This window comes from Scyliorhinus canicula, chromosome 7, assembly GCF_902713615.1.
Source record: "Scyliorhinus canicula chromosome 7, sScyCan1.1, whole genome shotgun sequence".
Classification (NCBI taxonomy): Eukaryota; Metazoa; Chordata; class Chondrichthyes; order Carcharhiniformes; family Scyliorhinidae; genus Scyliorhinus; species Scyliorhinus canicula.
This window is the reverse complement of record NC_052152.1, coordinates 98,161,417-98,185,578: the sequence shown is the minus strand read 5'-3', so window position 1 is coordinate 98,185,578 and position 24,162 is coordinate 98,161,417. Positions and strand designations below refer to the sequence as shown.

The 24,162-nt window shown below is 48.6% G+C and overlaps 1 protein-coding gene across 6 annotated transcripts in view; it reads right to left on the bottom strand.

Annotated features, from left to right (window-relative positions):
* reps2 (RALBP1 associated Eps domain containing 2) overlaps positions 1-24,162 on the bottom strand; it is a 259,419-nt gene that overhangs the window by 89,743 nt on the left and 145,514 nt on the right. For all 6 annotated transcript variants that reach the window (XR_005461312.1, XR_005461313.1, XM_038802518.1 and 3 more), the window contains 2 exons: positions 18,018-18,168; positions 15,254-15,317 (listed from right to left, as the gene is read on the bottom strand). Coding sequence is in view for 4 of the 6 variants with exons in the window: in XM_038802518.1 (XP_038658446.1) it covers positions 15,254-15,317; positions 18,018-18,168 (215 nt within the window). In the remaining 2 variants the exon portion in view is untranslated. The remainder of the gene's footprint in view (positions 1-15,253; positions 15,318-18,017; positions 18,169-24,162) is intronic.

The following is a 24,162-nucleotide window of genomic DNA, read 5'->3' as shown; positions in this document are numbered from 1 at the left end:
CTGCTTTTTCTACTAACTGAAACTACTTTGAAACAACATTTAAATTCAGATTGTGTAACTAATTTCACGGGCAGTATTCTCCGCTCCCGATAAAAATCGGGATGGCCGTCGTGAAATCGACCGAGCTTCACGACGGCCTCGGGGCCTGCTCCCTGCACCTAATTCACCCCCACCCGGGGGGCTAGGAGAGGGCACCCGTCGTTCCCGGCCGTGACCTTGTTGCGCCGGAAATGACGCGGAAACGGCGCTTTTCTGATGTCATCCGCGCATGCATGCGCGGGTTGCCAGTTCCAACCCGCGCATGCGCGGATGACATCAGCACGCCGACGGCACGAACCCGCGCACGTGCGGTGCCGTCTTTCTCCTCCGCCGTCCGACAAGGCGTGGCGGCTTGATCTTGCTGGGCTGCAGAGGGTAAAGAGTGCGGCCGTTTTGGACGCTGGCCCGACGATCGGTGGGTACCGATTGCGGGCCTGTCCCCTCCCGAGCACAGTCGCGGTGCTCCCGTCCAAATTGGGCCCCTAGATGCCCCAAACGGGCATCTGGCGCCCGTTTCACGACGGCAGCGACCAGGTGTGTTTGCTGCCGTGGTAAAACGGGCGTGAAGGGCTCGGAGAATCTCCGTTCGCCGTGAATAACGGCGAGCGTCAGTTTTTCCGAGCTGAAGGGGGGGGGGGGGGAAAGAGAATCGCGGGGGGCGACAGGGGGGCGTAAAAAATGTTGGGAGGGCCTCACATGATTCTCCCACGCCACGTGGGGAGTGGAGAATTCCACCCCACATGTCTGGTTTTCACTATTACTGAACAGGAGAGATATCAGTTTCAGTTAATGTGAAAATGTGAATCTGCACACACATGCAAACACCGTCCTAGAAAATAGTGGGTGCCGCAGAGAGGTTGGATAGACTTGGGTTGTTTTCGCTGGAGTAGGGGAGACTGAGGGGCGATCTGATCGAGATGTATAAGATTATGATGGGCTTGGACAGAGTGGTTAGGGAGCAGCTGTTCCCCTTAGTTGAAAGATCAGTTACGGAGGGATACAAGTTCAAGGTGAGGGGCAGGAGGTTTAGAGGGGATTTGAGGAAAGATGTTTTATCCAGAGGTGGTGATCGTTTGGAACGTTCTGGGGTGTGGGGGGGGAGGGGGGGTAGAGGCGGGTTGCCTTACATCCCTTTAAAAAGTACCTGGATGAGCACTTGTCACGTCTTAACATCCGAGGCTATGGGCCAAGTGCTGGCAATGGGATTGGGTTAGGCAGGTCAAGTGTTATGCATGCGTCGATGCAGACTCGATGGGTTGAAGGGCCTCTTCTGCACTGTATTATTCTGTCATTCTGTGCATGAAAGATTACCTTGTTGGTCAAAAAGAACATTTCCCATCACCTACTTTTTTCAAATCACACCCCATGAATCTTACATTCATTCCCGCGACTGTCAAAGAATCTGCCTCAGCACCATCATTGGAATGAAGTATTTTCACTATGGGCTGCACGCAAAGTACTTGCTTCCAATGCAATTTTAAAATCTCTCTGAACCTGGTCAAAAAATGCTTTAACTTTAACCTCAAGAGTCTCACCATTTAAACAGTGTGGCTTTACCACTTCCCAAACCAAGCAGATGTGTTTTAGTTTGGAAAATGTTATCATCATAGATGAATCACCATAGAATCATAGAATTTACAGTGCAGAAGGAGGCCATTCGGCCCATCGAGTCTGTACCGGCTCTTGGAAAGAGCCACCCTACCCAAGCCCACACCTCTACCCTATCCCCATAACCCAGTGACCTCCACCCAACACGAAAGGTAATTTTGGACACTATGGGGCAATTTAGCATGGCCAATCCCCCTAACCTGCATATCTTTGGACTGTGGGAGGAAACCCATGCACACACGGGGAGAATGTACCGTACAGGAAGTGACCCAAACCGGGGAGTCGAAACCTTGGCCCCTGGAGATGGTGAAGCAATTGTGTGAACCACTATACTACTGTGCTGCCCACTGTGCTAACCACTATGCTACCGTGCTGACCACACATCTACACCTGTTAAGGGGTGTGTTAAGATGGCACAAACTCATTTCATGCAGTAGGTTTGGGGTTAACAGGGCGATCTTCATGCCATTAATACAGGTTAGGATACAAGTCTCAGAAGGACCTGGTTTACAAAGCTGGCCAGGTTTTTTCACAGAATCTTTGGTGCAGAAGGTGGCCATTTGGCCCATCGAGTCCACACTGGCTTACTGAAAGAGCATTCTAACTAATCCCACTCGCCTGTCGTTATCCCCGGAACCTTGCACATTCTTTTTTCCAGAGAACAATCCAATTCCCTTTTGAATACCTCGGTCGAATGCGCCTCCATCACCCTCTCAGGAAGCTCATTCCAGACTCCAAAAAAAATTTGCTCGCATTACTTTTGCCCATCCTTTTCAATCTGTATTCTGTAGTTCTTGATGCTCCCTTGAGAGGGAACAGCTTCTCAGTGTTACCCAATCCATGCCCCTCAAGATTTGATACCTCCAACAAGTCTCTCCTCAGAACCTTTCCTCAAGGAAAATAGACTCAACCTCTCCTTTCTATCCTCATAGCTACAGTTCTTCTCCCTGGAATCATTCTTCTGCATCTCCTCTGTACTTACTCCAGTGGCTTCACTCCTTCCTCAGATCTAGTGCCCAGAACTGAACATGGCACTCCAAATGAGGCCCAACTAATGTCTTATACAAGTTCAGAATGACTTCCTACTCTTGTGCTCAAAGCCCCTATTAATAAAACCGAGGATACCATAACACTTTACTAACTGCTGGATAAAAGCAACTTACTGCGGATGCTGGAATTGAAACCAAAGAGAAACCAAACCAAAGCTTGACAAAGGGTCACCTGGACTCGAAAAGTTGGCTCTTTTCTCTCCCTACAGATGCTGCCAGACCTGCTGAGATTTTCCCAGAATTTCTCTTTTGCTTTATTTCACTGCTTTCTCAACATGCCCTTATCTTCAATGATCATGTACATATACAGCGAGGTCCCTTTGTTCCCTGCTCCTCCTTAAGAGTTTCTCACTTTATTTTATACTGTCTCTCTACATTCTTCCTGCCAAAATGATCACCTCACACTTCATGCATTGAACATATTCTTCTACTTCAACCGGCTGAGGTACTTCAAGCTTCACCGGGAACGAGGCAGGGGTGTCCCCTCTCCCCGTTACTATTTGCCCTAGCTATAGAACCACTAGCTATGGCGCTGAAAGCCTTGAGGAACTGGTGGGGACTGGTTCGGGGGGGGGGGGGGGGGGGGGTGCGAAACATCGGGACTCGCTATACGCGGATTATTTGCTACTGTACATTTTGGACCCTGTGGAGGGGATGGGGGAGATTCTGCGGATCCTGAGGGGATTTTGGTAGTTTTTCAGGGTACAAACTGACATGGCAAAGAGCGAGTTGTTTGTGATCCAGCCAAGGGGCAGGAGGAGAGATTGAAAGAGCTGCCGGTCAGATGGTAGAGAAAAGTTTACGTTACCTGGTATACAGGTGGCCAGAAAATGGGGATGCCCTGCACAGGCTCAACCTGACCCTGTTGGTGGAGCAAATGGAAGGGGACTTTAAAAGGTGGGACATGCTTCCGCTGTCACTGGCAGGGAGGGTGCAGACCGTGAAAATGATTTGTCCTCCCCAGATTTTGTTTGTCTTTCAGTGTCTCCCCATCTTCATCCCTAAAGCCTTTTTTAAGCGGGTGAGTAGGATCATTACGGGCTTTGTGTGGGTAAATAAGACTCCGCGAGTAAGGAGATCGCTGTTGGAGCGCAGTCGGGGGGTGTTGGGTGGTGGGTTGGCACTGCCGAACTTTTGCAACTACTACTAGGCGGCCAATATAGCTATGACTAGGAAGTGGGCGACTGAAGCTTTCCCAGTTTGAAGGCGCTAAAGGACAAATTTAATCTGCCGCCAGGAAATGCCTTTAAATATCTGCAAGTACAAGCCTTCCTGAAATAAACAGGTAGTGGCCTTTCCGACGCTGCCACCACTGAGGATACAGGACAGGGTGGTCTCTGGCACCTGGGTAGGGGAGGGGAAGGTGTCGGTACCAGGAATTACAGGACGTGGAGGAAACCCCAGTGGAGGAGCTCAAGGGCAAGTGGGAGGAGGGGCTAGGTGAGGAGTTGGAAGCGGGCCTGTGGTCACAGGTCCTGGGCAGGGTTAATGTCTATTTAATTGTTATTTTATATTCTCTTTTTACACTCTGTTAATATTCACTCTTGTTTGTTTTGTTATTATTGTTACTACTGTTTTATGAAAAATTCAGCAAAACCTTAATAAAATACTTTTAAAAAAAATCATCTTCTACTTATCTGCCCAATCCACCAATTTGTCTTTCGTTTTGATTTTCAAGGCTATCCTCATCACAGTTGACAACACTTCCAATCTTCATATCATCCTCTCATGATGGCACAGAGAGGGGCAAGGAGGTGGATGAAGACGAACAGTAGAAGGCAGAGGGAAGACCGAGGGGAGGGAAGTTGGACACTGACAAGACTGCATAAAGCGCTCACAAACAAGGCTGTCAAAGAGATACCACATTGTTTACAGGAAGGGGATGCACAAAGACTCCAGATGTGGTGGGTAGAAGTCCAAGTGGGGCATGGGCACCCCTTGCAGGTGATGGGTTCAGAGGGAGGGTGGTTGAATCGAGGAACAGACTCCCTCTTGAGGCTGCTAGCCTTTTCCTTCTGGGTTGCTGACATAATGCATGGTCCAGTGAACACAGGTGGGCTGGAGCGAGTCGTACAAGTGTGCTGGACAGGCAATTAAATGTGGCGCCAGGACCTTTGAACCCACCAACTGACAACAGGCAGATGAATCAGCCACCGGCCCACCAGCTGACTGGGAGGGGAGCCCCCCTGTGCATAATTAATGAGGTTCCAAGTACAGAATCTGGCGCAGGATACGGAAATTCTTGCCAGCGGGAAGGCGCCTCCAGAGCTAGCCACCAGACATTTCATGTCGTAACCAGAGAATTCCACCCAGAGTTTCCAGAGGTTTCCCTCCCACTTGAGTTAAACTGACCCTTCTGGGGGCAGCACGGTGGTGCAGTGGGTTAGCCCTATTGCCTCACGGCGCCGAGGTCCCAGGTTCAATCCCGGCTCTGGGTCACTGTCTGTGTGGAGTTTGCACATTCTCCCAGTATTTGCTTGGTTTCGCCCCCACCACCCAAAAGATGTGCAGGGTAGGTGGATTGGCCACGCTAAATTGCCCCTTAATTGGAAAAAATGTATTGGTTATTCTAAACCCTTCTGGAATTGCCGACATTATCCTTGTACCCCTTTTTGAACAACAATATAATATTTGCAATTCTCAAGATTCCTCTGGAACCTCAGCTGGAAGATTATTACCAGTACCTCTGCAATTTCCACTTAAAACCCGACCTCCCTCGGTAACTTTGGATCATCTCATCTGATCTGATGTCTTACCAATTTAAGAAAATATTGCCTTTCTAACACCTCCTCCTTCTCAATTGTAAATTCTCCTAATGTACCAGTTGTCTCCACTCTCACCTCAGCCTGTGGAGCATCCTCTTCTTTTGTAAAGACAGATGTAAAGTACTCACTTAATACTGCCTCTCCCTCTCCTGCCTCCCCATACAAGTCTCATTTTTATTCCCCAACTGAGCCTACTTTCTTTTTTAAAAAAATATTTTATTAAGGTATTGCAAAATGTTTATAACAATAACAAAAACAATAACATTGACATGGTAAATTAAACTTTTTCCCCCGCCCGACCCCAATTTTCACACACCTCAACCATCCAACACCTATCCGCCCCCCCCCTCCCCCACCCCAGGCCTACTTTATTTTACCACCCTATTATTTACATGTTATAAAATACCTTGGGATTCCCTTTTATGTTAACTGTCAGTCTCTTTTCATGCTCCTTATTTTTCAGATTAGTTTTCTCACTTCCTCTCTGGTCCTTCGATATTCAGCTTGATTCTCTATTGTATTTTCTACCCAACACCTGTCACACGTGGACTTCTTCCCTTTCACCTACATCTCTCTCATCTTCCAGGGTGTTCTAGATTTATTTGTTCTTCCTTTCCCTTTCAAGGAAATATACCTTGACATTGCCTGCAATAGTATCTCTTTGAAGGTAGCCCATTGTTCAGCCAGCATCTTTTCTGCTAACATGTGATTTCAAATTTATTCGACTCAGATGCATTCTCATCCCATCAATGTTCGCTTTCCCCAATTAATTATCCGTGTTCTGGATTGATCCTCGTCCTTTTCTGTGGCCAATCTAAACCTTATGATACAATGCCCACTGTCCCCTAAATGCTCTTCCGTTGTTGTTTAATCAACTTGGGCCAACTCATTCCCCAGAACCAGGTCCAACAGTTCCTGCCCTCTCATTGGACTGGAAATGATTGCTGCAGAAAATTATCTTCAAAATAACCCAGGAACTCTCACCCTTCTTGTCCCTTTGCAATATTCCTATCTCAGTCTATATTTGGATAATTGAAGTCCCCCATTATAACTGCTCTATAATTATTGCACCTCTCTGTAATTTCTTTGCAAATTCGTTTCCCTACATCCATTTCAATAGCTAGTGATCGATATACTACATCGATCAGTGTCATTGCAACTTCTTCATTCCTTACCTCTAGCCAGAGAGATTATCTCCTCTGGAACATCTTCTATCTCTAGCACTGTAATACCGGGCTGGATTCTCCATTTAGGAGACTATGGGTGGGATTCTTCGTCGGTTGACGCCGAAATTGGGAAATGTGATTGGGTGGAGAATCGGTTCCAATGCCAAAATCACGGCGGGCGCCCATTTCATGTCAAATCGCAATTCTCCGTCGTTTCGACAGTGGCGTCAATGCTTTCCGCAATGCACGTACAATAAATATCGCTTACATATCATTAGTGGGCCCGACTCGGTATTCTCCGGGGCCTCTGCGATTCTCCTCCTCCGATGAGCCGAATTCCTGACGGCGTGGTTCACTTGTGGTTTTAAAAATCACGAAACTGATGTTGCGGCTGATGGGAGAGAGAGAGGAGGTAGGACACGGAGAGGTGCAACTGTGGGCTGCCAGGCCAGACATTGGCCAGGGCTGGTTGGTGTAGGGGAGGGGCCCTGCCAGGGTGGGGAGGGGGGGGGGGGGGAGGAGAACGGGAAGGGGCTGTGTGGATGGGGTGACCCTCTCATGGGACTGCAACGGTGTCCAGGCACGAACCACCACTGCTGCAGCCCTCAAGGAAGCCATCTTTCTGCACACCCCACTGACCACCCACCTTGGCCCCTGGTTCTGCAGAGTGACACCGGCCATATGGGGGCCATGGGACATACTGCTAGCAACAGCAGCACCAGCCGATGGTACACCTGGAAGCAGGGATGGTAATCAGGATGACAGTCTCCAGTGCCAACCGGGGATACCATGTAGCCTACTGGACCTGGTTGGGCACGGGGTACATACCATGCTAACATGTTGAGCTTTCACCCCTGTAGACGATGGATATTGGAATTCAACCATCCTCCCTCCTAGTTGCCGAGGATGCCCTGTGGCTGTATGAGCTAGAGTGCTTGAGGAGGAGGAAGGTGCAGCAACGGAGCGTACCCCAGAGGAACAGGAGGCAGCCACCCAACAGGCCAAGGAGAAGGAGATGCAAAGGAGGTGGCGCACGAGGCCTTGTGTGCACCAGCAGCGGCCGTCATTCGAGGACCTGCTGGACTGGGCATGCCCCTCAGGAATTCCTACCTCCAACTGATATACCGGAGCAGCTATGTGATGCGCACCAGATAGTATCCCAGCAGCCTCTTCACTAAAGTGCCCAACCGAGGTGAGTGTCTCTGGGATGGTGGAGGGTGTTGGTGACAGCTGTGATGGGAAATCTGTGTCATCCTGGACTCGAGCTCCGGTGTCTTGGGTCTCTTGTTGAGGGCTGCTCTCCTCATTGCTGGTCAACATCAAAGGGGGGGCTCAGCTGTGGCACTGGCTGGGGACAGGGGACACCAGATGGGCCCAATCCTTAACCGGCAGTTCCTTGCAAGATACAAGACAAGACGTATGATTAGACTGCAGCTGGGGATGAGTGTGAGGGTGGTGTGGGAGTGATGTGGGGGTAAGGGTGAGGGAGTTGACAAATGTAACATGGGGAAACCATAACTAAGCGGGGTCTCGCCCTGGGCCGATCTCCACCCTGGCCACCTCCCTTTTCTTTGGACCTCTGACCACATCCATGGCCCTCTGCTCAGCCGCGGTGAGGGGCCACAGGTTTGCCGAATATCTGCACTGATGTAGGGTGGGGATGACAGTTGTGATGCTTCGATTGTGTCTTCCTCGGAGCTCTCCTCCGAGGTGTTCCCCTGGGAATCTGGAGAGGGGGCTTCCAAGGATGGGCCGGCCCCATCGGCTGGAGGAACTGTGTGACAATGCGGGAAAATGGACATGTGGTCAGTTGAAGGGATGGTCAGTCAGTAAGACAATGACAACTCGCGTTTGGCAGGCCCTCTGGGCGGGGCCCGGTGGTTCCTCACCTCTATGGCTGCCGCCAACCTCTGTGTTGGTGCCACTCTGTCCTAGGCCACCCGAGTCACCTCCAAGGCATGCTCCTCAAAGGTGGCGAGAATCTTAAGTCCAGCATCCCGCCAGCCTGGACCCTCTCCCGACGGTTGTGGGTTGTGAGCCTCCTGTGGAGGCTCAGAGAGGGAATTATTAACCACATGCGTGCTTCACAGTCGTTGGGGGGGAGGGGGTGAGATACGAAGAAAGGGTTGGGGGGGGTAAAGGGATAGGGGAGCGGGGGGTGATGAAGGGAGGGTTGTGGGCTGCTTGGAGAGTTTGTGGATGTGGGGGGCATTGGTGTCTACTCACCCATGCTGCCCGGTGTAGGTCTTTAACCTTTAAAAAAATTTTTTTTTAGAGTACCCAATTCTTTTTTCTTTCGAATTGAGGAGCAATTTAGCGTGCCCAATTCACCTATGCTGCACATTGTTGGGTTGTGGGGGTGAGACCCACGCAAATACGGGGAGAATGTGTAAACTCCACACAGACAGTGGCCCGGGGCCAGGATCAAAATCAGTCCTCAGTGCCATGGTCATTGACCTTTTTACAGCACTGGAGACCAATCATCCTGGTAACGCTCCCAGAGCTTACAGTCGCTGCCAGCTCGTCTCAGACAACACTGGCTATGTTGTGGCGCACCCTCCTGGACCCTCGGTGGAACACGACATCTCTCCTGGCCACCAGTGTGTTTAGGAGCCTGGACAGGTCTGCATCGCCGAATCTTGGGGCCGTTCCTCTCGGCACCGTGGATGCGCGCTGACTAAGGTTGGCTGTGCAAGTGTTGTTTAAGTGCTGCTCAACCTTGTTGGCATGGGGCTGGCGAGGGTGGTATGGCGAATTGGCTGGCAAACTTTCATTTGCAGCAAGGAGCCCGTGAGGCCTCGTTAAGTGGACCAATTAATGTTGAATATCATTACCGGCCTTGCTGGGCCGAGCGTTGGGAAGCTCGTGGCTGTTCCCGCTCACTACCACACTTCAAAATCTTTCCAGAGAATCACGCCCAATGTTATTGTTCCATTTGTCAACTTATGTCTTTAGTTCACAAATCCTATTGACCACACTCCTGTGCGTTCACATATCCTGAATTAGGCCATTCAACTTTTCCTCTTACTCTGACCCCATCTAACGACTAGTTCCACCAAACTCTTAAGTATTCTATTTATCTGGATGCTACTCTCTCGCACTTTTCCAGTCGAGGGACTAGTAATCTTTTAATATTAATTCTTCTCAGGATTTGGACAATGCTGACAAAGACGTACTTATCATCACATCTGGAGCTGTCCAAGACAATGGTGGTAGGGTTACTTCTTGAATCAGTGCAAACCTCCTGGTGTGAATGATCCTGCAATCATACCAGCTTTAGATTCCCACTCAGTGATAAGGAATGAAAGACAAGTGGTGTTGAAGTCAGGATTGTGTGCGCCTTAGATGGAAATATGGGGGTAATAGTATTCCAGCAACATTGCTGCTTTTCTACTTCAGTGTAGAATTTTTTTTTTTTAAAACATTTTATTCCGGCATTTATGGTTTTATAATAACAAAAGACACAAGTACAGATATAAACATGGTTCAACGCGTAACACACCCCTCCATCTCCCATAGTTCTCGCATAAGCTAGACCGACATAGTCCAACTCCTCCTCATTGTCCCCACACTCTCAGGGCCTCCACTACCACTGGGCTTGTGGAGTACCAGGCCGGCAAGAGTGCAGAGGTGCCGTTACCAAACTTGTGCCCTTACATGATGCCACCTCCACCTGCTCCCACACCGACCCCTCCCCCACTACCCACTTCCTCATCATGGCTATATTTGCCGCCCAGTAATAGTTGCAAAAGTTCGGTGGTGCCAGCCCACCCTCCCCTCGGCTCCTCTCCAGCAACACATGCTTTACTCACGGGGTTTTACCCGCCTACACAAACCCAGATATCACCCTGTTCCCCCGCTTCAAAAAGGCCTTTGGAATAAAAATAGGGAGACACTGAAAAACAAATAAAAATCAGGGGAGAACCGTCACCTTTACGGTCTGTACCCTCCTCACCAGTGACAATGGGAGCAGTTCCCACCTCCGGAAGTCCTCTTTCATTTGTTCCACCAATCAGCCCAGATATAATTTGTGTAGCTGCTCCCATCCCCGTGCTACCCGAGTATCCAGTTAACGAAAGCTCCCTCCCACCACCTTAAACAGAAACTCCTCCAGTCTCCTCTCCTGCCCCCTCGCTTGGATCACACAAACCTCACTCTTACCCATATTCAATTTGTACCCCGAGAACCGGTCAAATTCTCCTAAGATCCGCATAATCTCCCCCGTTCCCCCTCATGGGTCAGTAATATATAGGAATAGGTTGTCTGCATATAGTGAGACCCTGTGTTCCACCCCCCTCCCCGGACTAGCCCCTTCCAGTCTTTTGACACTCTCAGCGCCATTTCAGTGTAGATCTTGCAGGACATGGAGATCACGCTGCCAATAATGTCTTTGGTGAGTTGCTGCACTGTACCCTGTGCATTATACATAATGGAGAGCATGGTAGCACAAGTGGATAGCACTGTGGCTTCACAGCACCAGGGTCCCAGGTTCGATTCACCACTGGGTCACTGTGCGAAGTCTGCACGTTCTCCCCGTGTCTGCGTGGGTTTCCTCCGGGTGCTCCGGTTTCCTCCCACAGTCCAAAGACATGCAGGTTAGGTGGATTGGCCATGCTAAAAATTGTCCTTAGTGTCCAAAAAAGGTTAGGAGGGGTTATTGGGTTACGGGGATAGGGTGGAAGTGAGGGCTTAAGTGGGTCGGTGCAGACTCGATGGGCCATATGGCCTCTTCTGCACTGTATGTTCTATGTTATCATAGACAGTAGAATAGGCGGATAGTGAATCCAATGACAACGGCATCAATCAAACAATCTACATTCTCTTTCAATAACATAATTGATATGGGACTCTGCGATTTCCCAGCCGCGTGTTTCTCGGTGGTGGGAGTCGGCACGGCATTTGCTGGCAGCGGGATTCTTGTACCAGACTACACAGCTTTGAATTCAGAAATCAACCATGTTATTATTTTATAAGCCTCAGTCACGACACTATGTTACGAAAAGTAGACTCAGCTTCAGAATGAGCAACAGCGGAACTGGTTTTCAAAAGTAATTCAAAATGTCACACCACCAACATAACTCTGACTTTGTGCGATTACATTTTCCAGCCTGTGCGGGTGCAATGCTCAGCAGACCTGTAAGTCTACGTGGAAAGTTACCACACAACAAACCTGCAACTATTTAAAATTACGTATGCCAATAACAAAAACTGCTTCGGAGCCAATCGCACCGCCCCAAAGCCACAAAAACATAAACAACAGAATTAAGATCACAAGGAGATTGACAAGGCTGTGGAACTCGCAGCACGCTGACCCGTCAGAATAAAACCACTTTTCAACCATTTTCATTTACCTTGCTGGGAGCATTACAAAACTTCAAACCAAAGCACTAACGCAAATAGTTAATTGATATTTAATAAACATAAGCACAGTGCTCAAATTATACAAGTGGATTTTGGATCATTGGTTCAGCAGACCGATGTGCTGTAGTAAGCTATACAGACCAACAAAGCCTAGATTTGCTCAGTATTAGATAAATGATCTGCACAAGTTAGGTAAAGGTGGTCACCTCAGAGTAAGGAAAAATAAATCACCTTATTATCACTGTCCTTTGATTTTCATACTGAAAATCCAATACAAAGCGACAATATACAATGAAAATGAAATGAAATTCGCTTATTGTCACAAGTAGGCTTCAATTAAGTTACTGTAAAAAGCCCCTAGTCACCACATTCCGGCACCTGTTCGGGGAGGCTGGTACGGGAAGTGAACCGTGCTGTTGGCCTGCCTTGGTCTGCTTTAAAAGCCAGCTATTTAGTCCAGTGTGCTAAACCAGCCCCAAGTGGTGAAAAGTACAATACCGGAAAATGTTTTGACTAAGCTCCTCCCATCTCATGATTTATCATTTAAATAAGAGGTAGTTATACGCAGTAAAGGATTAACTGATGGCCTTTTTTTATTTGTATGAATAAAATTTACTCTGAAGCAGTCCATGTCCAAATGCAGCATGATCTAGATACTGTCCAGGCTTGGGTTTATGAATGGCAAATAACATTCAAGCCAGACAAGTGTCAGGCAACGACCTTCTCCTACCATATCCCCTTGACATTCACTGGCATTACCATCGCTGCATCACACTAAATCAAGATTCTGGGGGTTGCCATTGACCAGAAACTGAACTGGACTCGCCATATTAATACTGTGGCTACAAGAGAAGGTCATAAGACCATAAGACATAGGAACAGAATTAGGCCACTCGGACCATCGAGTCTGCTCCGCCATTCAATCATGGCTGATATTTTTCTCATCCCCATTCTCCTGCCTTCTCCCCATAACCCCTGGTCCCCTTATTGATCAAAAAACCTATCTATTTCTGTCTTAAAGACACTCTGTAATTTGGCCTCCACAGCCTTCTGCGGCAAAGAGTACCACAGATTCACAACTCTCTGGCTGAAGAAACTCCTCCTCATCTCTGTTTTGTAGGATCGTCTCTTTAGTCTGAGTGGAAACATTCTCTCCACGTCCACTCCATCCAGGCCACGCAGTATCCTGTAAGTTTCAATAAGATCCCTCCTCATCCTTCTGAACTCCAACAAGTATAGACCCAGAGTCCTCAACCATTCCTCATACGACAAGCTCTTCATTCCAGGGATCATTCTTGCGAACCGCCTGTGGACCCTTTCCAAGGCCAGTACATCCTTCCTTAGATATGGGTCCCAAAACTGCTCACAATACTCCAAATGGGGTCTGACCAGAGTCTTGTATAGCCTCAGAAGTACATCACTGGTCTTGTATTATAGCCCTCTCGACATTGATGCTAACATTGCATTTGCCTTCCTAACTGCTGACTGAACCTGCACGTTAACCTTAAGAGAATTGTGAACAAGGACATCCAAGTCCCTTTGTGCTTCTGATTTCCTAAGCATTTCCCCATTTAGAAAATAGTCTAAGCCTCCATTTCTCCTTCCAAAGTGTATAACCTCACACTTTTCCACATTGTATTCCATCTGCCACTTCATTGCCCACTCTCCTAGCATATTCAAGTCCTTCTGCAGCCCGCCTACTTCCTCAATACTACCTGTCCCTCTACAGATCTATGTATCATCTGCAAACTTAGCAACAGTGCCTTCAGTTCCTTCCTCCAGATCATTAATGTATATTGTGAAACTAGGAATCCGGCGGCAAGTAACTCACCACATGACTCTCCAAAACCTGTATACCATCTACAAAGGCACAGGTCAGGAGAGTGAGCGAATACTCTCCAGTAGCCTGGATAAGTACAGCTCCAACAATACTTAAGAGTCTCAATACCATCCAGAACAAAACAGACTGCTTGATTGGCACCCCTTACACAAGCATATTCCAAACCCAGGTCTACCACCATCTAGAAAGACAAGAGCAGCAGATGCCAGAGAACACCACCACCTGCAAGCTACCATCCAAGTCACTCACCATCCTGACTCGGAAATATACCGCCGTTTTTCTCACTGTCGCTCAATCAAAATCCCTCCCTAGCAGCACTGTGTCCATCTCCTTAACCAATAAAACTCAAGGATAGAGAAAGAAACCAAGCTAATAACAGAGAAGGAAATAGTTAAATCAAAAGTCAAATTGGACACAGAAAGAGAAACAGCATGTGAAAGATTGGATTAAGAGAGCACGATAAAGATACAGAAAAGGATACATAAGAAAAGTTTTAAAATGTAACATTTCAAAACTTCTAGGGACAATTGACTAACCATTGGGATGAGTTAGTCAATTGTATCCCCATATAGCCTCCAAGATTGCGTTTCATGTCAGAATCATAAATTTCACCATTAACAGGATCAGTTATCAGATTAAATACCAGCACAAATTCAGCAAATTTTAAAATTCACTCAGAGGTTTCATCAACCTCCTGTTTGTGGGATGTACACAGTGAAACACTGCAAATCACCAATATTTTGTGGTGATTTACAACTCCCAGGATCTCTCTTCTTTAACATATTTTTATAAGTGGCAGCATGGTAGCATAGTGGTTAGCACAATTGCTTCACAGCTCCAGGGTCCCAGGTTCGATTCCCGGCTGGGTCACTGTCTGTGCGGAGTCTGCACATTCTTCCCGTGTGTGCGTGGGTTTCCTCCGGGTGCTCCGGTTTCCTCCCACAGTCCAAAGATGTGCAGGTCAGGTGGATTGGCCATGATAAATTGCCCTTAGTGTCCAAAATTGCCTTTAGTGTTGGGTGGGGTTACTGGGTTATGGGGGATAGGGTGGAGGTGTGGGCTTGGATAGGGTGCTCTTTCCAGGAGCCAGTGCAGACTCGATGGGCCGAATGACCTCCTTCTGCACTGTAAATTCTATTCTATTCTATTCTATAATTTGCTTTATTTTTTTTAAAGCAGGCTAATAGTGGTGAGTGCTATTAATTTGTCGTTATTCTCCCGAAAAATTTGGATCTCCGACTCCTATCTGTTAAAATAATTCAAGAATTGACTGGAGCTTCAAGACCAAAGGCAATTAGAATTTAAGATTCAGTCCACCATAATTAAAAACCCGGAGATTTGAGCATCTTTACACAGTGACTATTCAGTGTACTCAGATCATCATGCCAGATAGAAAGACGAAATGTATAATTAAATTATACTTACCATATATGAGAAAGTTCTCGGATTGGAAGCTTTGATTTTGTAAAGAAGTCCTTGGCAACAGAACCTGTAACAAGACTTGGGTTAGTTTGCGATTAGAATAGTGTGAACATGAAGTGTAAAGAATATTTTCTGGATCAGTTAACTTCTGAAGATTGTTTACTCAAGGATAGTTTTCCTCCTTTCAGCCCCAGAACCAAATGCAGGGGCAGGGTGCCCCACAATCCCAGTACAGGGCAGGGTGCCCCAAACTCCCGGTACAGGGCAGGGTGCCCCAAACTCCCGGTACAGGGCAGGGTGCCCCGAACTCCCGGTACAGGGCAGGGTGCCCCGAACTCCCGGGACAGGGCAGGGTGCCCCGAACTCCCGGTACAGGCTGGGGTGCGTCAAACTCCCGGTACAGGGCAGGGCGCCCCGAACTCCCGGTACAGGGCAGGGTGCCCCGAACTCCCGGTACAGGGCAGGGTGCCCCGAACTCCCGGTATGGGGGGTGTCCCGAACTCCCGGTACAGGTTGGGGTGCCCCAAACTCCCGGTACAGGGCAGGGTGCCCCGAACTCCCGGTACAGGGCAGTGTGCCCCGAACTCCCGGTACAGGGCAGGGTGCCCCGAACTCCCGGTGCAGGGGGTGTCCCGAACTCCCGGTATGGGGGGGTGTCCCGAACTCCCGGTACAGGCTGGGGTGCCCCGAACTCCCAGTACAGGCTGGGGTGCCCCAAACTCCCGGTACAGGCTGGGGTGCCCCAAACTCCCGGTACAGGCTGGGGTGCCCCAAACTCCCGGTACAGGCTGGGGTGCCCCAAACTCCCGGTACAGGCTGGGGTTCCCCAAACTCCCGGTACAGGCTGGGGTGCCCCAAACTCCCGGTACAGGCTGGGGTGCCCCAAACTCCCGGTACAGGCTAGGGTGCCCCGAACACCCGGTACAGGCTAGGGTGCCCCAAACTCCCGGTACAGGCTAGGGTGCCCTGAACACCCGGTACAGGCTGGGGTTCCCCAAACACCCGGTACAGGCTGGGGTTCCCCAAACACCCGGTACAGGCTGGGGTTCCCCAAACACCCGGTACAGGCTGGGGTTCCCCAAACTCCCGGTACAGGCTGGGGTGCCCCAAACTCCCGGTACAGGCTAGGGTGCCCCGAACACCCGGTACAGGGGGGGTGCCCAGAACTCCTGGTACTGGGGGGGGGTTCCTTGAATCTCCGGGCGCAGGGCTGGATGCCCCGATACTCGGTGTAGGGCAGGGTGCCCTGAACCCACGGGCATAGGGTGGGGTACCCGCAACTCTCAGGCATGGGGCAGGGTATCCTGAACTCCCAAGGTGCTTGTTGGGCTCAGAATGAAGCTTTGTGAGGCCTGCTAGACATGGATCTGATCCAAGATCTCAATCAGGGGCCAGAATCTTATGGCCAAGGGTGAGTTTTAGAGTACTGATTTTCAAGAGCATTAGAAAGGAATGAGATCCAAGAGGAGTGATTTATTGCAGGGGGGGACGTTTAGTCACTGCTAGGACCAGAGGGGCTGGGGCCTGGAAGTACTAGAGTGGTGAGATGGAACCACAGCTGAAACACAGCTAGGACAACAAAAGTTGGTTTGTGATGATCAGAAGCAGCTACTGCGAACGCTTTACTGAATATACAAATTGCATGTGCTACCTCATGCACTGTACCTGGTAACTTAAACTAATTGAAGGTCCTGATAATTAAAAAAATCCAGGAATAAAGCAATATTCAGGGACAAGGAGATGGGGAGGGCTGTCCAGGAGCACGTTGTCAGCATGAACTACAGTAATAAGATGTTTAAGTGTAGTAATTATTGTCCAGATTGTTTAATTATCTTGGAGCCCGTAAATTCAATTTTAATGCATGAGATAGCTGCCCAAAGGAGTTATACAATTTTTACGGGTTTGATTGGTTGCTTTCAGTGATGGAAAATGTTTGTAACCAGATTATTTCCTTTAATAGAGATAGTGAGCAGGATTGACCAACAACCCCGCTGCATGTTTTTCGGCGGGGCAGGTGCAGGATCTAGCGGTCCCGCCGTTATCAATGGGATTTCCCGGTGACAGCACCCCTTGTCGTCGGGAAACCCGTGCGCCGCTGTGGGACCGGAATTTCCCACCAGTGTGAACAGCCAGTAAATCCCGCCCAGGAGTTTTTGATTGCATATAAATGAAGTAATTAAATCTATCAGATATTTTGCACACTCTGAACGTTTTCCCTTGCTCTATGGACACACACTGGACGGTTAATTAAAGGGAAGACGGGAGAATTTACCAGTTAATGCTAACATGGCACATTCTTTAGCAAGTTGCAATAATAAGGGCTCGGCATTGTCACACAGACTGGAATCTGGGTTTGGGTTCTGCTCACAGAGATGTGACGCAGTTTGCATTACTTCCTCCCTGCTAGCTTGCAGTCACTCAAATGAAATGCATTTGGGAAGTCTCCATTCAGTTTGCCGTTGAGACTGGATTCATGACAGAAATCTGCCTTTCATTTGGCACAGTTTTAAGCCTCCTTTCTGTGGGGGTGGCTGTTATCAGGAATAGAAAACCTCACAATGGTTCAGCACTGAGAGACTTTGGTGGGCCAAAGATCAACGTTGTCAAGAATACAAAAGCCCCTGTTATGCACCCAGCCTATTTTTCCTTTTCACTGGCTTGATCGAAAACTTTAAAAGAAAAATAAAGGCATGACTACTATTTCATGGTAGATCAGCATTTTCATTCATAAGATTGTATTTCTGATTTGAAGAAAGTTTTTTTTTACCGGAAATGAGCAATTTCGTATCAGGCTGCAAGGTTTTAAACTGATTGAAGTAGTACTCTCGCTGTTCCTCAGTTATCCTCCAGGGGTCATCTGTGTAGTCCGAAAGGTCCTCCTGTGATTCAGAATCTGCCCGTTGTACAGATGTTTGCTTCTGTAAAGTGCAGAAAGATATTAATAAGACCATCATTTGGTGAAGGAATAAATCTAACAGCAGCAGCTTTTAGAGGGGACTTGCACTTTTTTTATGTGGAAAGGTTGTTAAAACATGCGAATCTGAAATCCCTTTATATGGGTGGCATTGTAGCAGTGGTTAGCACTTGTTGCTTCACAGCACCAGGGTCTCCGATTCAATTCCCGGCTTGGGTCACTGTTTGTGCGGAATCTGCATGTTCACCCAGTGTCTGCATGGGTTTCCTCCGGGTGCTCCAGTTTACTCCCACAAGTCCTGAAAGATGTGCTGTTAGGTGAATTGGACATTCTGAATTCTCCCTCAGTGTACCCGAACAGGTGCCGGAATGTGGTGACTAGGGCTTTTCACAGTAACTTCTTTGCAGTGTTAATGTAAACCTACTTGTGACACTAATAAAGATTATTATTAAAATTGAAATATCCAAACATTTGGACCGAGGTATTCGGACCCGAATTGATTAGCTCATTTAACTGTTGCTTTGTTTCATTTTAAGTGCAGTTATATAATTTCTCATCTCATGTTTTGTCTACCCAATCTGTCAATACCCCAATAAATGCTGAAGCTAGCACTGCAGTCTCACGGTGCCGAGGACCTGGGTTCAATCCCGGCCCTGGGTCACTGTCAGTGTGGAGTTTGCACATTTTCCCAGTGTCTGCGTGGGTCTCATCCCCGCAACCCAAAGATGTGCAGGGTAGGTGGATTGGCCATACTAAAAATGCCCCTTAGTTGGAAAAAATACAACTAAAAAACTGCTGAAGCAAAATAATGATTTAATATTTCTGCCATTTTGCTATAATGGCTCATGATTTTATCCTGACCACCACTTGGTAGCTCTATTTACATTCTAGTATTCCTTTAATTTGTACGCCTGTAGAATATTTTACTATTTTGGTTATGTACCTTGATAATTTAGTTTCTTACAGTTCCTCTTATGTCCCCATGGTTTTATTTGACTGTTCGCCTCTTCATTTGCTCGTCATGCTCTCCCCTGTTGCCCATGTAGTTGTGGTATGTCCTTTCCCTCTCCCTCAAATTTTCTCTTATAGCTTAATGCATCCATGGAGTCTTATTGGTGTTCAATTTTTCCTGGTTACTTATTTCGAAGAATGTGGCTTAACTGATCTCACTATTTTAAAAGCTTCCCTTTGCTATGCTACATCATTGTTCACCCATGTTGTCCATTTTACTTTCCAATGTTCTATTCTCAGCCCCCCCAAAAAAAAATCAACTTTTCTCCAAAATATTACCCTCGCTTTTGTCAGGCCTTTGTCCTCCTCAATTGTTATTAGTAGTCATTATCGCCTTGATGCTCCCCTAGCTTTGCTTCTCTTACCTCCTCTGGTTCACTCCTTAGTACTCGATCCAATAGCAAATCTTACCTTGTCGAGCTTTATACGTACGCGGTTAGAAATGTGTCCTGCACATATTGTGGGAGCTCCATTCTTTACCCATCTCGTCTGCCAAATCATTTCACGGTTGTTGAAATTCCCCATGATTATTATTCTATGTCTGATACTCATTTCCATAATTTGCATACCCCCCCCCCCCCCACCGTTTATTCTACTAAGTTGTCAGGAAACTACCCCTATTTATCTAACTGATCGTTCACTTATTTCTATCGACATGGATTCCATTTCGGTCTTGTTTATGGTTGCATTTTTTTTTCTGCTGCCATTGTGCTATCTCTAATAAGAACTACTTCACACACACCCTTCCCCCACTCTCTTTCCTGAAGATGATATATACCCTGCAATGTTTAATTCCCAGTCCTGATTTATCTGTAGCCATGTTTCAGTATTCCAAACTCTGTTTGGTTTCTCCAATTTTATTGACTATTATGTCCCTGTTTAATTACAGACATTGTGTGATTGATGTACCAATAGATTAACTTATTTTTAAAAGCTTTTCCTCTCACGTTATTTTTAACCATCTTTGCACACTTGTTGCGCCAGAACTGGTGGCGTAACGAGGCTGATGAATTTGGCAAGAGGCCTTTTGTGAAATTCTTGACGCTGGGGATGTCTCGTGAGATCCATCCAAATCTCATGAGACTTTGCAGTCTGGATCTTGGCCCCCTCTGGGCAAGATCAATTTAAATGAGCCGTACGGAGACCAGGCAGAATGGCACTTGGGGTAGGGATCTGCCAGGCGATCGGAGGCCCCCAGATGGCTGGCATTTGGGGAGGGTGGCACTCTGTCGCTGCTGATGCAACCTGGGAATCTGGTCCAAGCCTACACTGACAGGTGTCATAATATACACACAAGTATATGATGGTGCATAGACAGACACTGACTGACACACTGAATGACCAATCAACACACAGAACACAGCAGCCAATCACCAGACAGGACATGACCACTATAAAGCCAGAGGGCACTAGTTTTCCCGCTCTCTTGGGATGCAGCCTCTGAGACAGCCAGAGCCCGTGATCAGCAACATGAACATCTACCATGTGCTAGCAGGATAGTCTGGTCATGTTAGCCTCAGGTCTCCAGTCAACTTAACATAGTGTCAACCCACAGTGCAAGTATGTTTAACAGCTCATAGTTAAATAAAATAGAGTTGGACTTCTGAAAGTGTTGGTAGCCTGTCTCTCTCACTGCTATGGTAAACGCAGTCCTCACAGACCCAGCATACCCAACACATCATGGTACCAGTGGGTGATGTTAGAGTTTGATGGACCGATCCTGAGATAGTCTGCCTTTGACCAGCGATCAGCCATTCGGTAGTATGGACAGCTTCCGCCCTCCCCCGCCACTCCGCATCACCGGCAACCTCGGTGCCAACTGGAAGATATTTAAGCAGAAGTTCCAACTGTACCTCGAAGCCACCGACCTTGAAGCCACCTCAGATGCCAGAAAGATTGCTCTCTTTCTCTCCATGGCCGGGGACCACGCCATCCACAACTCCCTCACATTCGCTGAAGGTGAGGACAAGTCCAAGTTCAAAACAGTCCTGCTCAAATTCGACAGCCACTGTGAAACAGCGTCTGCAGAGTAAAGATGAACCTTTTCAATCTTTCCTAACCCATCTTCGCATCCTCGCGCAATCCTGCAATTACGGCTCCACCTCCGACTCAATGATCCGCGACCAGATCGTTTTCGGAGTGCACTCGGACCCCCTACGCCAGCAGCTCCTTAAAGTGAAACAGCTCACCCTCACTTAGCCATCGAAACCTGCATTCTGCATGAGCACGCCACTAACCGATACTCGCACATTCAAGCGGCAGAGACGGCGGGGCAAGGCCCCCACGATGTGGAGCGGGTGCAGGTCTGCTCAAACACCTGCCTCCCGTTGCTCCCAGCAGCAGTGCAGGAACATCCGGACCATACAACAACCGGTCACAGATTCCGACTCCGACATGGTTCCAGACCCTGACACCGAGGATCTCAAATCCCCATTCCGGGTGAGCATCATCACCAAGCACATGGTGCTTCAAAAGAAAAATGCCAAGCTCTTCCCAATGATGAGCATTGATCCGGACGATGAGTGGTGTGCCACCCTTACGGTCAACAAATCTCACATCCAATTCAGGCTGGACACCGGCGCTTCAGCCAACCTCATTTCGCAGTCTGACCTGGACAGCCTCCATGTTAAGCCGATCATCCTTCCATCCGCCTGCCAGCTTCTCGATACAATGGCAATGCCATTGCTGCCAGTGGCTCATGCCAGCTTGTGGTGTTGCACTGTTCCTTAAAGGCCACCCTGCACTTCGAGATTGTAGGGTCCACTAAAGCTTCCCTGCTCGGTGCTCAGGCGTGCAAGATCCTGAATCTCGTCCAAAGGGTTCACTCCATGTCGCCCGCTGAGGCATCAGCATCGCCAGACGCCGACTTTCAGACACAACTGAAGAACATCATTACTCGATACCACAGCGTCTTCGAGGGCATGGGCACACTCCCATACACATACAAAATTCTTTTAAAACCAAATGCCACGCCTGTGGCTCATGCACCCCGCCGGGTTCCGGCGCCCCTTAAGCTGCAGGACCTCCAGGACCAGGGCGTCATCTCTAAGGTAACGGGACCCACCGACTGGGTCAGCTCCATGGTGTGCGTTAAGAAACCATCAGGAGAACTACATATTTGCATTGACCCCAAAGATCTGAACCGGAACATCATGAGGGAACACTACACTATCCCAAAGCGCAAAGAACTCAGCTGCGAGATGGCTCGCGCCACATTTTTCACAAAGTTGGACGCCTCCAAGGGGTTCTGGCAGATACAAATTGATGCATCCAGTCGGACGCTCTGCACCTTTAACACCCCATTTGGCCAGTATTGTTACAACCGGATGCCGTTTGGCATCATCTCAGCTTCGGAGGTGTTCCACCGAATAATGGAGCAAATGATGGAGGGCATGGAGGGGGTGCAGGTATATGTAAACGACATCATTGTCTGGTCCACCACCCCGCAGGAACACATCGATCGCCTCCAACACGTCTTCTGGAGAATCCACGAACATCATCTCTGCCTTAACAGAGCCAAATGCTCCTTTGGTCAAACAGAAATAAAATTCCTCGGCGACCACATATCACAGTTTGGTGTGCAGCCAGATGCAGACAAGGTGTCGGCAATCAATGCCATGAAGACACCGGAGGACAAGAAGGCGGTCCTTCGCTTCCTGGGAATGATCAACTTCCTGGGGAAGTTTATCCCCAACCTCACATCGCACACCACAGCTTTCTGCAATCTAGCGAAGAAAACCACCGACTTCCAATGGCTCCCCGCTCACGAGCAAGAGTGGCGTGAACTCAGGGCGAAACTCACCAAGGCCCCGGTATTGGAATTCTTCAACCCTGCCAAGGAGACGAAGATCTCCACTGATGTGAGCCAGTCTGGCATTGGAGCAGTGCTCCTCCAACGCGACGATTCCTCCTCATGGGCTCCAGTTGCATACGCATCGCGTGCAATGACGTCCACCAAGCAACACTATGCTCAAATCGAAAAAGAGTGCCTGGGCCTCCTCTGAGGAATTGTCAAATTCCATGGCTACGTATATGGACTCCCCAAATTTACGGTCGAAACAGACCACAGGCCACTGGTCAACATTATACAGAAGGACCTCAATGATATGACGGCGCGCCTGCAACACATCCTCCTTAAACTCGGGCGGTATGACTTCGAACTGGTCCACACCCCGGGCAAGTAGCTCATTGTGGCCGATGCACTCTCCCGTTCCATCACTACGCCATGCGAGCAGTCGGGCTTCGTGTGCCAAATTGATGCCCATGTTGAGTTCTGCGCATCTAACTTGCCCGCCATTGACGAACGAGTCATCCAGATTCGGCGTGAAACAGCCAATGAATGATCCTTTGCTCCAACGCGTCATGCGCCATCTTACAGACGGATAGCTCAAGGGCCAATGTCCGCAATTCTACAACATCAAAGATGATCTGGCAGTGGTAGATGGAATTCTGTTAAAGTTGGACAGGATCATCATTCCGCAAAGCATGCGGGAGCTCGTCCTTGAACAGCTCCATGAGGGCCACCTGGGGGTGGAGAAGTGTCGCCGGCAGGCCCGTGAGGCAGTGTACTGGCCTGGCATCAACCAGGACATTGCCAATGCCGTTCTCAACTGCCCAACGTGCCAACGGTTCCAGCCAGTTCAGCCAACAGAGACCTTGCAGCCACATGAACTGGTGTCGTCCCCATGGACCAAGGTTGGCATTGATCTCTTCCCCGCACTCGGCCGGGACTATGTCCTCATTGTGGATTACTTCTCTAACTACCCAGCGGTGGTTCGGCTGCATGACCTCACATCGACAGCGGTCACCCGTGCGTGCAAGGAGACTTTTGCTCGCCATGGCATTCCACTCACGGTCATGTCCGATAATGGCCCGTGTTTTGCCAGTCAGGAGTGGACCAAATTTGCCCGGCGGTATAATTTCACGCATGTCACCTCAAGTCCCCACTACCCCCAGTCGAATGGCAAAGCTGAAAAGGGGGTACACA